This window comes from Hylobates moloch, unplaced genomic scaffold (genome assembly GCF_009828535.3).
Source record: "Hylobates moloch isolate HMO894 unplaced genomic scaffold, HMol_V3 SCAFFOLD_4, whole genome shotgun sequence".
Taxonomy (NCBI): domain Eukaryota; kingdom Metazoa; phylum Chordata; class Mammalia; order Primates; family Hylobatidae; genus Hylobates; species Hylobates moloch.
Window position 1 is genome coordinate 25,674,754 of NW_026652279.1, and position 21,706 is coordinate 25,696,459.

The 21,706-nt window shown below is 43.5% G+C and overlaps 1 protein-coding gene across 1 annotated transcript in view; it reads left to right on the forward strand.

The window, feature by feature from the left end:
- Window positions 1-14,820, forward strand: part of LMCD1 (LIM and cysteine rich domains 1) — a 66,750-nt gene extending 51,930 nt beyond the window's left edge. The window contains exons 5-6 of the mRNA XM_032149561.2: window positions 11,534-11,749; window positions 13,554-14,820. Of these exons, the coding sequence (XP_032005452.1) occupies window positions 11,534-11,749; window positions 13,554-13,712 (375 nt within the window). The 3' untranslated portion in view covers window positions 13,713-14,820. The remainder of the gene's footprint in view (window positions 1-11,533; window positions 11,750-13,553) is intronic.
- Window positions 14,821-21,706: the final 6,886 nt, after the last annotated feature.

Below are 21,706 nucleotides of genomic sequence, written 5' to 3' on the forward strand. Positions count from 1 at the left end.
ACAATTCAAAAATATTTAGTCTCCCTCTTTTCCTCACATGTCCCATTGTGCGGGGATGGAGGGTAGGAAAGACAAGATGAGAATCAAGGGAAGAAAGGGGAAAATGTGAGGCTGCAGCAGGCACTGTGCAAGGTCTCAATTTCTTTATTTTTTATTTTTTTAGATACACAGCTCTCACTCTCTCACCCAGGCTGGAGTGCAGTGGCAGGATTATAGTTCACTGCAGGCAGCCACAAACTCCCAGGTTCAAACCATCCTCCCGCCTCAACCTCCCAAGTAATAAACCTCTTTAACTCTTTGTAACAACCAGTGAGATAGGTTGGGGTTGTGATACCCATTTCGCAGATGAGGAACCTGGGGCACAGTGAGGTTACCCCACTTGCTGATGAGAGTGGGGCTTCGGTTCAATCCCCAGTCCTTCTGCTTCACTGGCAGAGTGAAGTCTGAAGCTGTGTTGGGGTGGGGCCTTGGCGGGGTGGGGCCTTGGCAGGGTGGGTCCAACCATGCCAGGGGGTATATATGTGAGTGTTTAGGTTCTCCAGGGTGGGCAGCAGTGTATGGGGTAGCTCACAGCTCAGCCCACCGAGCATTTGGGAGCCTTTTATCTGCATACTGAGAACAATGAAAGGACTCCCCTGTCCAACCCCAGTTCCACCCACTGTGGGTTCTTGTGGGCCTTTTGAGTATCAGAGATCTCCATGGCCAGGGAGCTGCCGACTCCAGCAACCTGGACCCGTTCACACCAGGCTGGTGGGAGCCCCTCGCGCACTCTCCAAGCCCTGCGCTCGCCACCTGGATGGAATTGATGGGCCCCTGAGCTGGGTGGGCAATGATCTTAATGTTCTAACTGTTAGCAGCTCCACCAAGCCATTGCCCTGCATTTAGAGAGCTTGCTGAATATTTTCTCAGAAATTAAATACACAGATTTCCCGGGCATGGTTATTTTGCCCAGGAATTTCCGCCTTTCTCCACACCCCGAACTTGTAACTGAAGAAAGGGGAAAGAAAGCCAGAACATAGCCTTTAATGTGATCTCTACTCTTTAGCATTTACCATTCCTGCTGGGCGCCTCCCCGTCTTGCCCCTTCCCCAACCACTCCTTCCTCAGGCCAAGTGACTGCCCCAAAAGAGCAAACTTAGGAGGAGGACAGTCGGTTGAGAGAAGTGAAGATGTTCCCCACAGTCATAAAAACGTGTGAATATGGTCCCAAATCATCCTCCAGGATGCCGGGAGCACAGTCTGACCCCTCTGCCCCATTTCCCCACAAGAATGCTGAAGGGGGACGGGAGGCCTCCGTCCCCTCCCTCCCCGCCAAAGGTCTGTCTTTCAGATGGAAACTTACAGCAGCTGGCGGCTCAGCCCAACTCCAGCCCCAACAGAGGGACATATTTGTGGGCAAGGGACTTCCAAGTCTTTGTCTAAGCAGATGTTTGGCTTGTGGGCTCGGCAGGCAGGCTGGCCGGCTTTCCTGCCAGCCCCACTTGGGAATTTGAAACTGCCACTCCTCCCCACTTAGTGAGCCCCATCTGAGCTGGAGGACAGGAGGGTAAGAGGCCCAGAGACAAAACTGGGGTCATTCACCCAGAGGAATCCCTGCTCCCCACAGTCCTGCCACCCCTGGCTCAGGCACCATGGGCAGGAGCCTGGGGGCAGCCGCAAAATCACTATGGTTACCAGCTTCTCGGCATCTGCCTGCCTCTTGCTTTGCAGTGGAGATACTTTAGTGACTTTCAGGGAGATCTTTTTTTTCTTCCAAAGAAACTTCCCTTTCTCCCATTTTTTATACTATAAATACTTTCCCATGTTGCTTTTTTTTTTTTTTTTTTTTGAGTGGGCTGCATATTATTCCATTGATTAAAACAGGGATTGGTAAACTTTCTGTACAGGGCATATAGTGAATATTGAAGGTTTTTCAGGCCACATGGTCTCTGTCACGACTAATTAACACAGCTCTTGAAGCAGTAAAGCTACCATAGGCAATATCTAAACAGATGACCCTGGCTGTATTCCAATCAAACTGTATTTACATAAACAGGTGGTGAGCTAGATTTGGCCCACAGATGGATGCAGTTTGCTGACCCCTGAACTAGAAGAATCATAAAGAATAGTTTTAGCTTTTTATTAATCTCTTTGATTTTACTTAATTTTGTTTTGCTAATATGGGCTAAATGATGACGATGATGATGATGCTGTCATCTCCCATTCATTGACTACCTAGGTTGTACCAGGCACTGTGCCAGAGATTTTGCATGTTATTTTACTTAATCCTAAGAATTATCCTACAAAGTATATCATCCTCCTTTTTACAAACAAGGGAATTAAAAGACACTCTTAGCAAAGTTAAACAGTGTTTTCAAACTTCAGGTCACAATCCATCAGTAGGTAATACATCAATTTAGTGGATTACAACCAGAATTTCTTTTAACTGAAAAAGGAAGAGTGTTTCAGGAGTAGTAAATATTTTTCTAGGAAGCTTTTTTTTTTTTCAGGAGTGTGTGTGTGTATGTGTGTGTGTTGGATCAGGATATGAAATGTATTTCCTACTGTGGATCACAGACAAAAACAAAAATTTCGAAAAACAAAGCTGAGGAAATTGTCTAGTCACCTAGATGGTGAGTAGTTAATCCAGAGCTAGGATCCAGACCTGCCTCACTCCAAACCTGACACAGACTCTAATTAACAGGTGCTCCCATCTCTGGAGCACCCATGCAGTTCTAAGCCCCGGGCAAGGCCGTTGCAATGGGAATGAACACATCTGAGACTCTGTCCATGCTCAGCTGTGGACCAAGCAGCATCCTTTTGCAAGGAGCCAGTCCTTGGGCTCATGCTTGTCAGAGCTGGATTTGAGAACAACCCACACTGATGTTCTCTTACACGTGTAGCATTTATGAAGCCTTTCCATCTCCCTCACTTCATCACATAACCAGGGAGGGAGATTCAGTTAGAAATGTTTAATATTTTGCCTTGCTTGGCAGAGAGTCCCATAATGGATAATCTGCCCCACGAAGAAACGTAAGGTGAAGGGGTCAGTTAACAGTAGTGACCACCGACACCAGGCTAAGGCATTTCCTATGAGCCAGGGCCTGCCACGATGTGCTACCAATGAGAAAACTGAGGTTCAGAGGGTTCAATGATTTGTCCAAGAGCTTCACCAGTGATGAAGCAATGGCATGAACCATGTTCCAAAGCACATGACCCAAACCGTTGCCCACCCACCCTGCACCTGCACATTCTGCACCATAGGGAGCCTTGGGAAGACTATACAGTGTGGGGAAACAGAACTTAAGAGAGCTAAGGATGCCAGAAATGATGTTAGACTACAAAAGAAAGAAACATACACATAAAAACCTCTGGGATACATGAGGCTGCAAAGCAAAGATGGTAAATAGTCACCATAAGAGGAAATGGGGAGATGCTGTTTATAAACAAATTGTTGCGTATTTGTATTGGAAAGAACCCAGTGCCTGAATTCAAGGCCCTTGTGTTAATATTTACTGTATTGTAGTAGTGAGATTTCCACAAGGCACTCTGGTTTTAGACTGGATAGGCCTTTGGATAAGAGCCTTTCGGAGGAAAACAACACAATGCAGACAGAACTTCTGGCAAACCCGAGACAGAGATTATTGCTGATTTAGAGCCTTCTCCATATCTGCTGATCCCTCTCTGAAGGCCAACACAGTTCAGTCTTTAGAGACAGTTCTTCAGCTGAGTAACCCTTGGCCATTGTCCCGAGTCTGCTGTTGCCTAAAACACTTTGTATCTTGGTTACTCCCATTTCAGAAACCTTAATAATTCTGCATGTACACATTTGATGTTTCTGTCACCTAGGGCTGCATATCAAAGCATCCCGAGGCATATGGCTGAAACCAACATGTATTTTGCTCACAAATCACCATTTTGGCAGGGCTCAGTGGGGACAGCTTGTCTCTGTCCATTCGGTGTCATTTGGAGGAGCTTGCAGGCCAGAGGCTGGAATCACCTGAAGCTCGTTCATTCATTTATTTGGGCTAGAGGCTGGGAAGACACACACAGCTGGGACCCTCCCTTGACCTCCTGGACCTCCAAGGTCTCTCCACGTGGTTGCCCTCAGATGGAAGGTTCGGGATACCAAGACTTCTTTCCTGTCAGCTGAGGGATCCCAAGGTGTGTGTACTGAGAGAGAGAGCCCAGGGGAAAACACTGCCTTTATTACTACCCTGGGAGCTGCATAGCATCACTTCATCCATGTTCTGTTCTATAGAATCGAGTCACTAAAGTGGGACCACATTCATGGAAAAGGAATTAAATTCTATGTTGGTTGGAAGGGTATCCAAGAAATTTGCCAACATGACTTAAACACACCATGGCTGAGGGAACCCCACAACCCTGCAGGGTCTTAGCTTTTGAGCAGCTGAATCTAAAATGTTCCTCAGCTTTCTTGAGGCAGGTGTTTATAAATTGCAAAGGCCCCAATATTCAAAATATTTCATTTCAATTAAGAATGTTGTGCCATTAGAATAAGGAACAAGGCAACACTTTACTGGCACAGGGAGAAACTTCCCATTTGTTCTACTTCTGAAAGGTTTGTTTCACACATCCTCTACCCAGGTGGGAAATAGTCTGCAAACAAGGTCACACGACAAATGCTGGACACATTCTCATGAGCAAGCTCCAATCTTAGATATTTGGGAACATGAACAAGAAACAACTGATATGCTAATTATAAAGCATTCTTCTCCATGCCTTTTACCATAGTCCCAAAGAACTTCCATTTGACCACACTAGCTCCTTAATAGGGGAAGTAACCTGAGAATGGCCTCATTGGTCTTTCTTAAAAATAGTGTTGAATTTAAACATCCCAGGAATTCGAATGAGCCTTTGTTGTAACTGAACTGAATTGGTGATATCAGTTTTGCAGAGCTTATGTATAAAGTTATTTTTAAACAGTCTATAACAGCGGTTCTCAAAGTGTGGCCCTGACCACACCAGCATCCCCTGGGAACTTGCAAATTCTTGTGCCCCACCCCAGATCTACTGTATCAGACACTGTGGGGAGGTGGTGGCGGTGTGGGAGCAGAGATATGTTTTAAACAGCCCTCTAGGGGATACTGAGGCAGGCTCAACCCTGAGAACCACTGTCTCCAGGGGCAGGATCAGATATGGGGAGGAGCAGGCTCTCCAAGCAGGGGATGAGTGGAGCTGAGTCTGGAGCAGTGGCAAATGATGAAAAACTCACACAACTAGATTCTCTGGCCTTGCACAGATGGAGAGAACTGATAGGGGAAAAAATAGAGCTCATCAGTGGCAGGAATGACCTCCTGCTAGTCTACATGCCCTTGGTATCATGGAAGGAAATCCAGGCCTCCAAACCTGCCTTCAACATATCTTTGTCATTTTAGGAAAGTGGTTTAATCCCTCTGGGCTTTACATTTCTAGCTTGCAAGGTGGGCAGAGTTAAGGAATACACGAGATTTTTGCAAATCATTATTGAGCCCTTATAAAGTCCAAAAATTCCATTATGTCATTTAACTCACACCACAATCCTATGATGTTGCTATCATTACTATCGCCATTCAACAGGTGAAAAAACAGAGGCACAGATAAGTTAGTTCATTTGCCCAAGGTCACACAGCTATGAACCCAGGCAGTCTGACTTGGTATCTCCCGTCTCAGCCACCTATTGCAATTTAGAAATTGCAAACCTCGCTACAAAGGATTGTGGGAGAGACTAAGTTTGTGCTGAAAAAGGGCCAGGATGATGGGACCCAAGTAGCCTGGCATTCTGACTCTCGGCTGCTAGCTTGTCTCTGGTGGCTGAGGGACCACCAGACGATAGATCCAGGACAACCTCAGCTCTCTCATCCTTTGAGATGACTGGGTTAAGGACGCAGAAAATGGCTCAGAGGCAAGAAGAGCACATTTCATCCTGACACATGTTGAGAGGGCTCCTTACCCGGACATCTTGTTTTCATAGAGTGATAGTGACACTGTTTGCTTAAAAGGGCTGGCTACTGGTAGAAACCGGGCCAAGAGCCAGGGATGCTAGGGAGAACAGTGAGGGAAGAAACGCTCCTCCAGGAGGGGCTTCACAAAGTGCTTTCCAACAGATGAGAAGGTTGCAAACAAGCTCTGTGAACAAGAATTTTCCTTCCTTCCTTCATACTGCTGCCAGAATATCTCCCTACAGTGCAAATTAGAACCTTGAACTCCTCATCTCAAGAACCAGTAACAGGTTAGGTGCAGTGGCTCACACCTATAATCCCAGCACTTGAGGAGGCCAAGGCAGGAGGATACTTTGAGCTCAGGAGTTCAAGACCAGTCTGTGTAACATAGTGGGACCCTGTCTCTACAAAAAATTTAAATATTTTTAAAGTGTCTTAAAAAGAACCAGTCGTGGCTCCCCATTGCCTCCAGAGTGAAGTCCCAATCCATAACCTGGGTTCAAAGCCACCCATGATCACCCTAAACTGCCTTTTGGACCTGATATCCCCCTCCTTCCTTCAGTGTATCATCAGGGTGCCTGCCGGTGCTCCCCAGACCAATCCAGGTGCATTTCTATCCCTCTCCCATCCCCTACTTTCATGTCAATTCACATTTGGAAATGTGGAGTGGGGAGCCCCATTGATATATCATGGTCTTTCCCAATGGGGTGTAGTTTGGTGAACTGACACGAAGCCCCTTTGGTGTGGGAGGGAAAGAGCTGGAAATTTCATTCTGTGGAAATAAGAAGCCAGACAGACAACTCACTTTGTACTCAGACAGCCCTGGCCAAAGAGTTTACAGTTCCCAGCTATGCAGGAGGGAGGGTGAAAATAAGTAGATGATGATTGGTCACTGGTTTTTTGTCTAGACCCCCTGATGGGCTCCAGGCCAGCTGAGTCTCAGTCATGTGAAGAGGAACAGGGTTTTCATTTGGGCGAAAAACTCACACCACTCATTCTTGGGGGTATAACTGAAACCACAAATCTAGCATGTTCTAAGGAACGTTATCAGGCACAGTCAGGATCCAGTTCAAGATATATCTAGTTAACCAAACACATTCCTTATATAGGCAGTCATTCAAGAGCCCCTATGCTCATAAACTGCTATCAGTACATGACATTCTTTGTTATTCAGTGTTCTTTTCCTAATTTTCACCATTTTAATGTTCATTTCCTCTTCAATATATAAGAATATATTAAGTATGTAATCAAAGTATATAAGTTAAGAATAGTAAGTGTGCAAACTCTTATACGCTTCCCTGTCTTCACATGGCAAAATAATAAATATTTCTATTTTGGCTGAAACATAGTTGAAACTTGCTAAGTTTAAATTAGCATCTAAAGCCAGGGTCAGCAAACACTTTCTTTGGAGGGCCAGGTGATAAATATTTTAGGAGATTGAGCCAAGAGCCAAAATTGCAATATCATGTGGGCACTTTATGTAACAAGAGAGAAAACAACTTTCCATGGTTTTTTTAAAATGAAATTCAAAAGATAATAAAAATAATTGAGCACAGGGTTTTTTTTCCAATATAGGTCTACTAATGAGAAAAGTAGAATTCTTTCTTGGGAGAAAACATTTCACTGAATTGGATGGCAAATGTAAAATCCAGTCTTCATTCTCATGGGGCTTGCAAGAACAGACAGTGGCCGGGTTTGGCCATGGGCCGTAGCTTACTGACGCCGAATCTCAAGGCCACATGATGGAGTAGAAAGAACTTTGGCTTCGGAGTCAGGTTTGGCCTCTGTTCAAATCCTAGCTTTGCCTCCCATCAGCTGTGCATTACTGAGCAAATCACTGAATCTCCCTGAACTTCAGTTTTGTCATTTCTAGGAGAGAAGATGATTTCCAAATAGAAAAATAACTCTAGAAGGAGAAATAACTCTCTCGGGCTTATGTAAGGGGTAATAGTAATGAGAACAAAGTCCTGAGCACAGTGCTGGATGCAGACACGCCGTAGGGACATGACAGCCGTTGTTGTCTCCATCATCATTATCGGGGCTTACTGCAGCAGAGGATAACTCCAGAATGGCTCAAAAGATTGTATGGATTGAGAATGTCAAGTTCCCATTCTTTAGAGGATGAGAATGGACAAGTTATAAATGTGCGATGGATGGATACCTGAATGAACCAGTGAATGAATGAGCATTTGGCAACTTTCACTGCTCCTGGGAACTGGCATGAGACAGAAATCTAGAGTCACAGAGAACTTCTCCCAGGCACACTCACCATCCCCACAAAGCCCTAATCCTAACTGAAGCTGAGGAACAACATGAGTTGAGGTCCACCTTGTCATGGTTTCCGAGCAGGCCAGTGAAAATGTTACGGGCAGTAAAAGACAGATAAAGGAGCCGCACATGGAAAGAGGACGACAAGCAGCCAGGCACTGGCTGCATTAACTGCTGAGAGGCACTGTAGGGAAGCTGCTTCTCACCTCTAGCCATTGGGCATGCTGCTCCTTTGCTATGCCAGAATGCATTCTCCTGGGAGCCCTCCTAGCCCTTCAGAAAATTCCCTGAGTTTAGTCTCCCCACCCAACCCAGCTCAGTTCCCATAGAAAGCCACAGAGCCAAGGGCAGCAGTTTGAATCCCAGCTCTGTTTCTTGGCTGTTTCTTGGCCTTCATAAGCTGTTTTGTTTCCTTGGGCCTCGCTGGTCTTATCTATAAAATGAGTGCATTTCCTATGTACCTGAATCTCCTACCCAGAGGATTGCTGTGAGCTAAATAGGAATGTGGTTGATCGCTAGCCCCTCATCCCTCAGAGAGGCCTCTCCTATTAAGGTGATCCCTGCCATCCACCCCCAAAGTCACTCTCCATTCCCTTACCCTGTGATTGTTTTCCTAGTATTTATCACACTCCATGATTGTCTCATCTGTTTTTTTATATATTTATTTTCTGCCTCCATACACACACAGCCCCAGTTTCCCTGAAGCCTCTGGCATTATCTGCCCGGGTCACTGCTGTATCCCCAGCATCTAGTCCAGGGCCTAGCACACAGTAGATGCTAACTAAACATGGACAAGCCCCTGAAAGGCAAGAGTGTTTTGAAAGCTCCCAAGAACTTTCCACAACTGTCTCTGGAGCCCAACTCTCTGCTGCACTTAGTCTAAACCTGTCTTTAAGGTGAAGATAGATGTATCATCTGCTAGTGTCTTCCACATTCATCTGTTGTCCCCTAAGTAGGAAGTATGAGGTTGGAGGGCAGAGGTCTCCAAATATTCATTGTTCATCTACTATGTGCCTGGCACTGAGGAGATGTGAAAGCAAGCATAGTTGGATGTGGCTCCTGCTCCCAAGGTACTTCGATCTAGTGTAGAAAGAACACGTATCAAACAACCATACAGAGAAAGGTAAGCAGAGAAGCTTTATTATGGACTTAATTGCCCCTGGAAGGAGGTCAGAGAAGATTTCCCAGAACAAAAGATCTTTAAGTCTGACATCTGAAGAATGAAAGGGAGTTAATCAGGCAAACAGGAATGGGAACAATGTACCAGACATCCTGAACAGCAAGGGCAAAGGCCTTGTGGCAGGGTGGAGCATTCCTTCATTCAGCAACTATTGTTGGGGAATTTCTGTGTGTGGGGCCCAGTAGAGGGTCCTGGGTCAGAGCAGCAACCAAGCAGCCTCTCTCTGCCCTCTGCAGCTAGCCACTTAGTGGAGGGAACAGATATAAATTAGATAATCCCATAGGTATTTAAAAAATAATGTTAGCTAACATACATGGAGTCTTTTTGGGGGATCTGCCAAAATCATGCATGGGTTCCAAATAACTTATGTAGGTACTTGGCCCTGGAGGAGATGCAGCACTCTTTAGACATGGAGGGCTTAGTGACTTCCTTTCAAAGAGGATAGTATGGAAGTAGGGAGAAGAGTCACTTTACAGTTAAGAATCTGACGAACACTGCCTCCACCAGAAGGTCAAGGTAAACCGCAACAGTGACAAGGGAGGGCGACAGTATGTACCCTTGGTAGGACGTGATGAGAGGAGCAATTTGCCCCTTGATCTTCCTCCCAATGTAGTCATCATAGTAACATCAGGCAAATCCCAACTGAGGGACATTCTACAAAACACCTGACCAGTACTCCTCAAAACTGTCATGGTGGCCAAAAACAAAGTCTGAGAAACTGTCCCAGCCAGGAGGAGCCTCAGGAGACATGACAATTAAGTGAATCTGGGATCCTGGAATAGAAAAAGGACACTGGGTAAAGTTTATGAGCACCTGAATAAAGTTTGGATTTTAGTTAATAATAGCATATCCATATTGGTTAATTAATTATGACAAATATACCTTATCAATGTAAGATGTTAATAACTCAAGAAACTGAGTGTGGAGTATATAGAAATTCTCTGTACTATTTTTGCAATTTTTCTGTAACTCTAGAACTACTCAAATATTATTATTATTATTATTTGGGACAAGGTCTCAGTCTGTCACCCAGGCTGGAATGCAGTGGCACGATCATAGCTCACTGCAGCCTCAAACTCAAACTCCTGGGCTCCAGCAGTCCTCCCACCTCAGCCTTCTGAGTAGCTAGGACTACAAACGAGCACCATCATAACTGGCTAATTTTTAAATTTTTTTGTAGAGATGGGGTCTTGCTATGTTGCCCAGGCTGGTCTCAAACTCTTGGCCTCAAATGATCCTCCTACCTCCAGTTCCCAACATGATAGAATTAAAGGCATAAGGCACCACTTCTAGGCAAAAGTATTATTTATTAAATATAAATATTATTTAAAATTATTCATGCATGGGTAAAAAGATCCATTCAAAGTGCAAGGTAAACAAACAGGTTTTAATGTAACCAAATATGAAAGGTTCACTGATGTGCTTTCAGATTTCATACTGCAACTAACTTGAGAAACTGTCCTGTGTCAAATTTTAATATAGTATCAAAGAAGAAAATCCACAGTTACCTGGAAGGTCTTTTAAAATGCATTGTCCTCCTTTTTCCAACTTTATGTCAGTTTGAGTTCAGATTTTCTTCATATATTTCAACCAAAACCACAGCATGCAAAAGATGGGCTGCAGAAGCAGTTATGGGAATCCAGCAATCTTTTGCAAGTCATTGAAGAGATTTGCAAATATATAAAACAATGTCTTAAAATTTTCTTCTCACTACTTTTTTTGTTTTGAAACTTATAGTTATTTTAATAACAAGAAAGGTATGTTAATATATTACAGGTTTAGTATTGTCATTTTTAAATGAATAAAAACTATTTAAATTGTTCTCAGTTTTAATTTCTCTTATGGTAAATATCAATAGCTATTACCCACATGAACAAAAACTCTGGGGGGGTCTTGATAATTTTTAAGAGTATAAAGGGTACTGAGACCAAACAATTTGGGAATCACTGTGCTAAATAAATAACTTTATTTAGTCCTCATGAATAGCCTGTTAGGTAGGCAATATTATTGTGCCGCTTTGCAGATGACAAAACTGAGGCACGAAGAGGTATAGTGACTTGCCCAAGGTCACTCAGGAAGTAGAGAGGCTGGAGCTGGAATTCGAGCCCATGTCACTGTGCTCTTCTGACTTGCTTGTCTCCTGTGGTCCTTCCCCATCCTTCAGGTCTGCGAGCTCTGCAAGGGAGTGGCCCCTCCTGACAGCCCCGTGGTCTACTCGGACAGGGCAGGCTACAGCAAGCAGTGGCACCCCACCTGCTTTGTGTGTGCCAAGTGCTCCGAGCCGCTGGTGGACCTGATCTACTTCTGGAAGGATGGTGCACCCTGGTGCGGCCGCCATTACTGCGAGAGTCTGCGGCCCCGGTGCTCTGGCTGCGATGAGGTGGGAGATAGCGGCGAGATGGGTTGAGGGGCTTGAGGGACACTGCTGAGGGTAAAAGCCTAGAGGCCAAAAGGAGTATGGCTTTGTGGATGATGTGTTCTACAGATTGGGAAACTGAGGTCAGGCCTCACTGCATGCACTCAACCTTCATTTTCTCATCTGCAAAATGAGGCAGACCACCATGGGGTTGTTGGGAGGGGTCAGACACAGTGCCAGTGAATCTTGTCTTTGGCATAATGCCTAGCACTTAGTAAGTACTCAGAACATAGCAGGATGAACCAGGAGGCATTGCCCATGTTCAAACCTGTATATGCATCTATTATTATTATAATCATGTGGTTACCTAACTCCAGAGCCTCAGTTGAGTCTCAGTTTTACTACTTATAAAATAGGGATGAGACCAGCACCCATCCCATAGAGTGGCCATGAGGATAAATGAGATAATGCATGAAAATGCTTGCCACAGGGCCTGACCTAGGAACTTATAAATGGTAGCTGCTGTTAGTCTTACGCTAATATACTATACTATAACATAATACGAGACTTAACATTAATATGACACAATACAATATAATATGATAGAGATGCTGTGAAAGGGATTCAAGTCTCTGATAGTGGTTTGATGAAAGTAACTCTAAGGTGTATTAATAATGGCAATACTAATTATGATCATAGTACGTACTGTTTGCATGCCTTTGGTTGCAGGCAGTACACTAACTTCATCTTTGGCATGTATGAAGGTTAGAAATGTCTTCTTTATATTGAACCAACATCTATTTTCTACCACCTTCTACGAATTGGTCACCATATGAAGTTAAGACCCTGTAGTCCTCTTACCTAATAACTCTGTTATTAAGTGATATTAAGAAGGAAAAGGACTGTCACAGGCCTGCCCTGGAGCCTCATTTTTGAGGTGACAACAGTATATGCACAATAACAATTCTCCATCATTTATTAAGGGCTTACAGTGGGTCGGTAATTTGCTACATACTTTATGTGCAACATGCCATTTATATCACAACAATCCTTTAGGGAGAGATAAGCATGATTTTTTCTCATTTCACATTTAAGAAAAGTGCAGTTCTGAAAGGTCAATGCTAATCAGATAGGCCTGACTTTGTGTCAGTCAACATTCTAAGCCTTTCACATGTAGCTGGTCATTTGGCAATCATAGAACCTTATGGGATGGAAAGTATTTATATCCCCATTTTACAGATGTGGAAGCTGAGGCACAGGGGGATTAAGTAATTTGCCCAAAGTCACAAAGCTGGTAGATGTCTTAAGTGAAAACTCATACCCAGTTCTTGTTTGATTCCAATACTGAAGGCCCATTAAACATTATGCTCCTCTGCACTTCCTGAGCCTCAGGGGATCCTTACAATATGTCTGTTCCAAGTGTCACTTCATTCCAAGCCCAAGTGACCCTCTGTATTCTTGCTCTTGATGATTGGCCACTGGCAGCTTATCTATCCTTAAGCTTTCTTCACCAGGGTGTGTAATCCCACCTTGGAACTAAACTTTAGATTTGGCCCAAAGAGTATCACAGATGCTAGATAAGTAAAACCTGCCTGTGGTGGAGGATTTTTTTTTTATTCCATCTGAGAAGCTAAGATGCAACCACAACCTTCACCAAATACTATCCTTACTGCCTCAAATTTATGCCAGATTTTTCCGCTAAGGCTTTTAAAGGTCAAAACAACAATAGGATGGGATGAACCACCACCCTATAACTTGTCCTAGATATACCATCTCTCTACCTAGGGACAGAAACTGAGTCGTGCATTTCTCCTGCTCCCCTCCCCAGATAATATTCTCTGAGGACTACCAGCGTGTGGAAGATCTGGCCTGGCACCGAAAGCACTTTGTCTGTGAGGGTTGTGAGCAGCTGCTGAGCGGCCGGGCGTACATCATCACCAAGGGTCAGCTTCTGTGCCCTACTTGCAGCAAGTCCAAACGCTCCTGAAGGGCTGCCCACCCACAGCCAGAATCCACAGGATCCCACCGAGAAGGAGAGCTAGGTGTGCCGAGGCCATCCTAAGGGTCTGACGTGACAGCAAGCAAGTGAAATAAACAATGATTAGCTTTTCAGTGAGAATATATATATGAGATATATATATATTCTAGGTTGGGTGGTGGTAGATCCTTGAGGGTCAGTAGTTTCAAAACCAAAAATATTCTAAGAAGTCTTAGGATGGAGTTCCTTTTCTTTCTGTTGTTGTTTCCCAGCTACAACCAACTAAAGACAAAAATGGCGTTCTGCAAGGGGACTCTAGGAGGAGTTTTCCAGAATGCAATTCCGAGTGAGCAAATCGCATAGCTGTAGAATGTGCGTGCTTTTTTGTGGACACAGGAGCTCCTCCAGGAGCAGGCTGGGATCCCAACTATCGCTTGTTGCCTCTTTTTCAAGTGGAATTTGAATTTTAAATAAACAACTTTTTTTGGCATGATAAACAGATCAATAAAAGTCTTGTGAATTCCACATACACCCTTATCTAATTATTTACACCATGGCAGTGATTTTGCAACACCCGGTGCTGGCAAAAAATACAGTAAAATACTAATGAGCCTCTCAATCAATGTATCTCATCAGACTTGCACTGGGAGTGTAGGCTTTGGGACAGAACCCCCGCCCCATCTGCCTATTCCAGATACTCCCAGATCACTAATGTAACAAAGGTATCATGTTTTATGGTACACTAAAAAGCGGCCTGCTGGGAACTGATGAGCTTCTCTTTAGCCAGGGACCTGATTCAGCTGCCCTCAGAGCCCAGGAAGATAGTGAATAAACCCGTCTGGGAATAAGACCAGTACTGGGGAGCCACTGAACAGGGGCCACCTAAGCTCCACCAATGGGTGCCACATGGGATGTGGTGACCAATGTGGGCAGATCTTTAAAAATACAGCACTTTTTCAAATGCCAAAACAATCAGAAATAAATTTTTTTCAATAAAAATTCATCTAAAAAATTAAACAATGCCACTTTTATGAGAAATCTCAATTTTTAATGTTGCCAACTAAACATTGAATGAGTCAAGTAGAATAGGTCTTTGGGCCAAATTGTATCTCCATTTTATGGTCTCTCTGAACATTTTCAGCTCTTAAATTAATTTCTTTCCCACAGTTTCTAAGAAAAACATATTTTTCTACTGGGAGTACAAGGATGAAAAAGACACAAGTCCTAGGAGCTTACAGTCTGGTCGCCAGTGGTTTTCTTTCTTGAACTTCCTCATCTGCTGCCAGTTTTCTTTAACCTCACCAGCCAAATTTCACTCTGACCATCTCGTACCTAGAAAACCCCCATTCGTGTGCTTTATAAGTTTCACCAAAGCCATTGCTATATCCTCCCAAGGCAGTGGTTTTCTGCTCCCAGCTCCTTTCTCTAGTCACCCTCAGTTTCCTCGTCATGTTCATCTTCTCAAAGATAAGTTTCAAGTGTGTCATTTCCTTCACTCAATCTCCATGGTTCTTCATTGCCTGCCAAGTTAACAACCAAGTCCTCATGGACATTTGAATCCTTCCAAAACTTGGCTTATGTCTTTCTGGCCTTGGAGCCCTTTATTTCACTAGATTTCTAGTTCTCCATTCTTCCTAAGCATGCAAAAGCTCCCTCTGATCAAGCCCTTCCCTTTGCTTTTGCTAGTTGAGGACTGGCTACTTGAAGACCAACTCTGGCTGTTGAAATTCTATTCATCCTATAAGGTGCTTCTCAAGCATAACCTGCTTCTCTGGCACTTTCCTGAAGCAACAGTGAAATATTCACCAATTCATCATTCATTCATCCATTCCACAGGCATTTCAGTGAGCACAGCAAAGTTCCAATTCCCATGCTGAATATAGGGGATACAGGGTGCACAAAAAGAACAGTGACCCCTACACCCATAGATGTTACAGTCTGTGGGGGAGATGGGCCTCAAGCAAATAATCTCACAAGTCAATGCAAAATTACACCTACTGTGCATGCTATAAAAGGAAGATTTGTGTTACTATAATGCATGTAAACTGGACTTAGGAATATCAAGAGAGGTGCCCCTGGGAAAGTGACACTTGAACTGGGCTGTAAAGGATGAGTAGCTTTGCCAGGCATAGTGGCTCAGGCCTGTATTCTCAGCACTTTGGGAGGCCAAAGTGGGTGGATCACTTGAGCCTAGGAGTTCGAGACCAGCCTGGGCAACATGGTAAAACTCCGTCCCTACAAAAAATACAAAAATTAGCTGGCATGGTGGCACACCTGTAGTGTCAGTTACTCTAGAGGATAACCTGAGCCCAGTAAGTCAAGGCTGCAGTGAGCTGTGATCATGCCACTGCACTACAGCCTGGGTGACAGAGTGAGACCCTGTTTCCAAAAAAAAAAAAAAAAAAAGGATGGGTTGCCTCTAAGTTGACAAAGAGGGAAAGGACAATGGTTAAAGATGGACACATGAATGCATGTGCGAAGGCCCTGTGGTAGAAGCCCCACCAGTTTATTCAACACCTATTTGCTGGTGTTGGAGATACAGTGGTGAACATGGCCCATGGATGGAACTGAAAGAAGACTGGTGTGGCAGGAGCACAGAGCATGGTGAGGAGGGTGGGCCTGGGGAATGAGAGGCAGGCATGGCCAGCCTGCTCCAGTTTTGGGGCAATTCAAAAGACTGGTCTCTGTCTTAGGAGCAAGGGGGAGCCTTAAAACAGCTTTAAGCAGGGGTGGTGATGGCTGGACAGGGAGATCATGAGATACATCATCTCTTCTCTGTTGAAACCCCAGCACAATGTATGACTGACTTTGTCCACTGGGTCACACCATCATGGATGGGCATTATCTCCCACAACAGTCCCCATGGGGCACCACCCAGCGCCTGCCCCTGCCTTTCTCATGTCTGTTAATGACACCCACCCTTGCATTAGGAGCACCTGAATCATCTCTGGCACTCGCCTTCATATCTGATGGGTCACTCAGTCCAGTCCTTTCTCTCCATCCTCCCTTTCACTCCATCCCCAAAGTCATGTCTCACCTTGAACATTTTCTGCTCAGACTGAGAAGTCTCCCCGACAGGAACTCACCCTCTCCACCCACCACTTCCAGATGAATTGCTCAGAAACACAGCCCTCGTCTTGCACTCTCCTCTTCAAGAACAATCAGAGGCTCCCTGTTGCACACACAGAAAAAAATTGAAACTATTTTACCTTGCAATCAGGTTTCTTCTTTTTCCTGCTCCAACCCTCCTTCCTTCCTGTTATCCTTCCAGAAGCCAAATGGGCAGCTTGCAGTCACAGTATGTGCCCCTGCTTTCCTCACCTCTGTACCATCACTCAGGCTGTGCCTTTTGCCTGGAATTCCCCGCACTGTGTTTAATTGCTGCCTCTGCCGGGGGGCTGCAATAGCTGAGTGGGATTCTGTACCAGAGTTGGGAAGATCCATGTTAACTCTTGCCTGATTCTATCTCCCATGTCAGCAGGAAGAGGGGCTGCCATCCCCACCCCTCCCACTCTCTAGGAAGACTTTCCCACTAGGTGCCCTTTATCTGTAAGCTCATAATATCCCAGGCTTACAGTAATTCTTCCACGGCCTTTATTGTGCTATAATTATTTATTCATGAAAGGCTTCCCCTGTGAACTTCTAAAGAATAATCGTATTATCTTTATTTCCCCAACTCTTAGTACAAATCCTGGCAACTAAATGAAAGAACAAACAACCTGGGGTTCTGGGATGGTTCGTCTTTGCTGATGGCACTGTGTTCCAAAATGGCCAAGGTCAAATATAAAAATTTCAGACTGAGGTAGACACTGCTGGCAGCCTACACATTGCCACCCCACCCCACTTCCTTCTTCCCAGTGGCAAGGAAGCGGTGGGTGGAGAGGGTGAGTTCCTGTCAGGGAGACTTGTCAGTCTGAGCAGAAAATATGATATGTGAGATATGACTTTGGGGATGGAGACAAAGGGAGGATGGAGAGAAAGGACTGAGAGAAGAGCCCCCTCACCTTTATGTAAATTGGCTTTGCCAACCTTGTCTGCAGCTGGAGAAAGGCCACGCGCCTCTATTACCAGCCACTGGGGCTTCTTTCTTGGGAGGATCTTAGAAAAGTGTTCTTCCTTAATGAAAGGAGATACTGTGCAGTAAATAGCCCTGCTTTTGTTTTCTTTTCTATTGATACAATGTCAAACTTACGAAAAACGTTACAAGAGAAGAACAAAGAGCCATTGGAGGGTATTGTTGACACAATGCTTTATCACTCTTGAATATTTTCATGTGTAATTCCTACAAATAAGGACATTCTCCCACATAGCCACAATACAACCATCAAAATCAGGAAGTTAACGCTGATGCCGTTTCTACCATGTAATCCTCAGATCCAATTCAGGTGTCACCATTGTCCCGATAATGTCTTTTGTAACAAAAACATTCAGTCTAAGATCACTCATTCCATTTGGTTATCTTGTCTCTTTATTCTTCAGTTTGGAAATGTTCTTTGTTCTTTCCTGAATGTTCATGACCTTGACATCTTAGAAGATTAAAGTTTGTGTAAAGTTGTTGAGTTAAATATCCATTAAATTAGGTTTGTCAGATATTTCCTCAAAATTAGATTCAGCTTATGCATTTTTTGGAAGGAATACCACAGAAGTGATGTTGTTTTCTTTCTGTTGCATCCAATCAGATGATACAGGATTTCGATTTGTTCCATTACTGTTGACATTAATTTTGAACATTTGATAATGCCAGTATCAGCCAGATTTTTCCATTGTAAAGTCATTCCTTTGTCCTTTGTATTTAATTAGTATGTTTAAGGACTTTGAGACTATGTCAATATACTGTTCTTCATCAAAATTCCACTGACTCATTCTTAGTATTCATTGATGTTTACTGATCGAACTAATTATTATTACGATAGTTGCCAAATGTTGGTTTTTCTAATTCAGTCATTTCTTTAGTGTTTATTAGCATTCTACTATAAGGAAAAGCACTATCTTCTCCCCATTTATTAATTTGCATATTTACATCAGCTTAGAGTTATGGATTTCTATTTTATTAAATAGTTTATAATTGATTACCATCCTTATTTATTTTAATGCTCAAATTGTCCCAAATTATGGCCAAAGAAAGCTTCTTCAAACTGGTTGCTATGTCCTTTTGACATGGCCTATCATTCTTTAAACACATTTTACATCTGGCACAATAATGTGCTGCATACCCATCTTGTATTTTTCCTGCCCCATCTTTGAAATCAGCCATTCTCAAGGAGTTCCTTCTTAATCTGGCTGTTGTTGTGTTGGAACTCCTGGTACCATCTTAGAACCTTAAGGAAACAAGCGAACCAAGCCAATAAGCTTTCCATGATGCTGCTTAGAGTTAAACAGAGCCTAGGTACTGAGTTATGTCATGGAGACAGTGAACTAACCTCTAGACTGCTTGCTACATGAGACAATTGATTTTCTTATTTTCTATGTAGGGCGGTACATTTCCTCATTTTGAAAGATATTTCTTCAACATATAGGTTTTCATTAGTGGGAATTTTTGTCAATTATAACCAAAAACAATGTGACGGATACCCAAGATGTTTCACATTGTAGCTTGGGTGAATTACACATTTCTGAAGCCATTACACTTCCTAGTTTATTTGGATTTGTTTAAGTTGACAAATAAAAATTGCATATGTTTATGGTCTATAACATGGTGTTTTGATATATGTATACATTGTGGAATGGCTAAATCAAGCTAATGTATCCATTACCTCACATAGTTATTTTTTGTGGTGAGAACATTTTAAAAATATTGTCTTAGCAATTTTCAATCAAGCCTGTCCCATGGAGACACAAGCAATAGTGACATGAGCACTTGACTCGCTGGGTTATCAGGCTTTGGCTCCAAATGTTTGGCTTCAAATATGAAAAAGTTACATGAAAGATGAAACTATGCAATGGCATGGCTGTTGGTCATTCACATCTCTCTCTGCCAAGAATGGAGATGACGCTGTTGAAGGAAGAAATGTGTTTTCTCCTTTTTCTCAACTGATATTTGCCTTAGGTCAGATTCTACTAGTTTAAAGCAAAACGATGTCCTGGTCTGATTCCTTTGGGTCTCTAATAATGGAAACTGCAAGGATCAGCGTAAAGTGTTTCTTTGTTCTGACGTTGGTAGGAGATATACCTAATGCTAAATGACGAGTTAATGGGTGCAGTACACCAACATGCCACATGTATACATATGTAACAAACCTGCACATTGCGCACATGTACCCTAAAACTTAAAGTATAATAATAATAAAACAAAATAAAAAAACAAAATAAAATAAATAAAAAATAAAAATAAATAAATAAATTAAAATTTGGATTTAAAAACACACACACACAAAAAAAAGAAAAATGGAAGTATTTGGATGTGCAGACAGAAGCAATATTATTCAGGTCTCCCTTGTTGCAAGTGAGGGAAGTTCAATTAAAACTGGTTTAAACCTAAAAAGAAAAAGAAAAAAAAAAAGGTGAGAGGGGATTTGCTTTCTGGAATCTGTTTTCTAGTCAGAAAGTGCAGAAGAAGGGCTAGCTTCAGGAACAATTGGATGCAATAGTTCAAATTACAAGTTAAGTCTCTGCTTCTTTTCTCCATCTCTCTTCTGTTTTCCTTCACATTGGCTTTATTCTTAGGTAGGCTTACCCAGACAGTCACAAACACAGCCACCAGCGGCAGCTGGGCTCACTTTTGTCCTTGGAGCCAGTGAGCCCAGTGAAAAAGGAGCTTCTCTCTCTGCGGCTTCCCAGGGGTGACTTTGATCGGCCAACAAGGGTCATTCCTATGCTTATCCCTTGACCAATCTCTGTGCCCAGAAGGTGGGGTACTCTGATTGGCAATGCCTTCATCATGGGCCAACCACTGTGGGGAAGGGGGAGGGATTAGAAAAGACAGCCACACCCAAATCTCATGAAGCAGTCCCCTTTATTTTAAAAAAGTCCCTGTGAGAGCATCAGGAGCAAAGCATGGAGAAGAAGCAATCTTGGAGAAGCTGGAAGAGAACCGACCCAAAGAATCCAAGAGACTAAGACGGTGCAGGGTTGGGGAACAGAAGCTCACACAGGAGGCCTGGGCGGAGCTGCAGCAGAGCCAGGGGAGAAGCCAAGTGGCACAGCTCATCTTGAAGTTATTATAATGCCACTAAAATTCTCATTTGTATTAATTTTTTTTAATTACTGGCAAGATAAGGCAAATGTTTTTAAAGGCCTAAATAAAATGATATTCCCTGAAGGAAATGTCCAGAGGGTTTTATTTTGGCCTTATTTTCTTTAATTCTATGAAAGATGATGGAGACTTACTAAACTGTTTTTATGGGGAAAGTTTAATAAATGTGAAGGATGTACTTCCATGAGTTCAAATATGGAAAGTTTTAAAATAGAAGAGTGACACAAGCAGCTAATGATCCCAATATGTTAGAGTATGCAGGCTGCTGGCCCAGGTTCCAGTTTTTAATCAAATATATAAATTATGAAATATTGTTACAAGGAATGGCAAGCCTTTGCCCTACAAGGGAATGGTTTGTGCTTCAGTTGACAGGAGATCTCTGCGGAGTTCATCTTCTGCTGATAAGGGGACAGGGAGAAAGAGCAGACGGGCAGGCATCCTTGGCCCACACAAGGGGACCATCCAGTGCCAAAGCTGGAGGGAAGAACATGCTCCAAGCAAAGACCCAGGCCAAATAGAACAGTGTTTGTCTGTTTAGTACGTTGACCATGTGGTCTCTGTCTGCAGGGGAGGTGTCTGTGACATCTTGGGCCAGAGCATGCAAACACTGAGCTTTCAGCTTATTCCCACCTGAAAGGCCTTCCTTCCAGCTGCCTCTGCCTTCCAAGTTTAGCACAAGCTCTCCCTTCTTTAGGAAGCCCCACTGATTCCTCCAAATACTCCTTTAGGTTCTCAGAGTCTCAACTGACTATGTAACTGATTTGGCCCTTGATCACACTGTACTCATGTCAGACCCTGTGCTTTGTCTTCT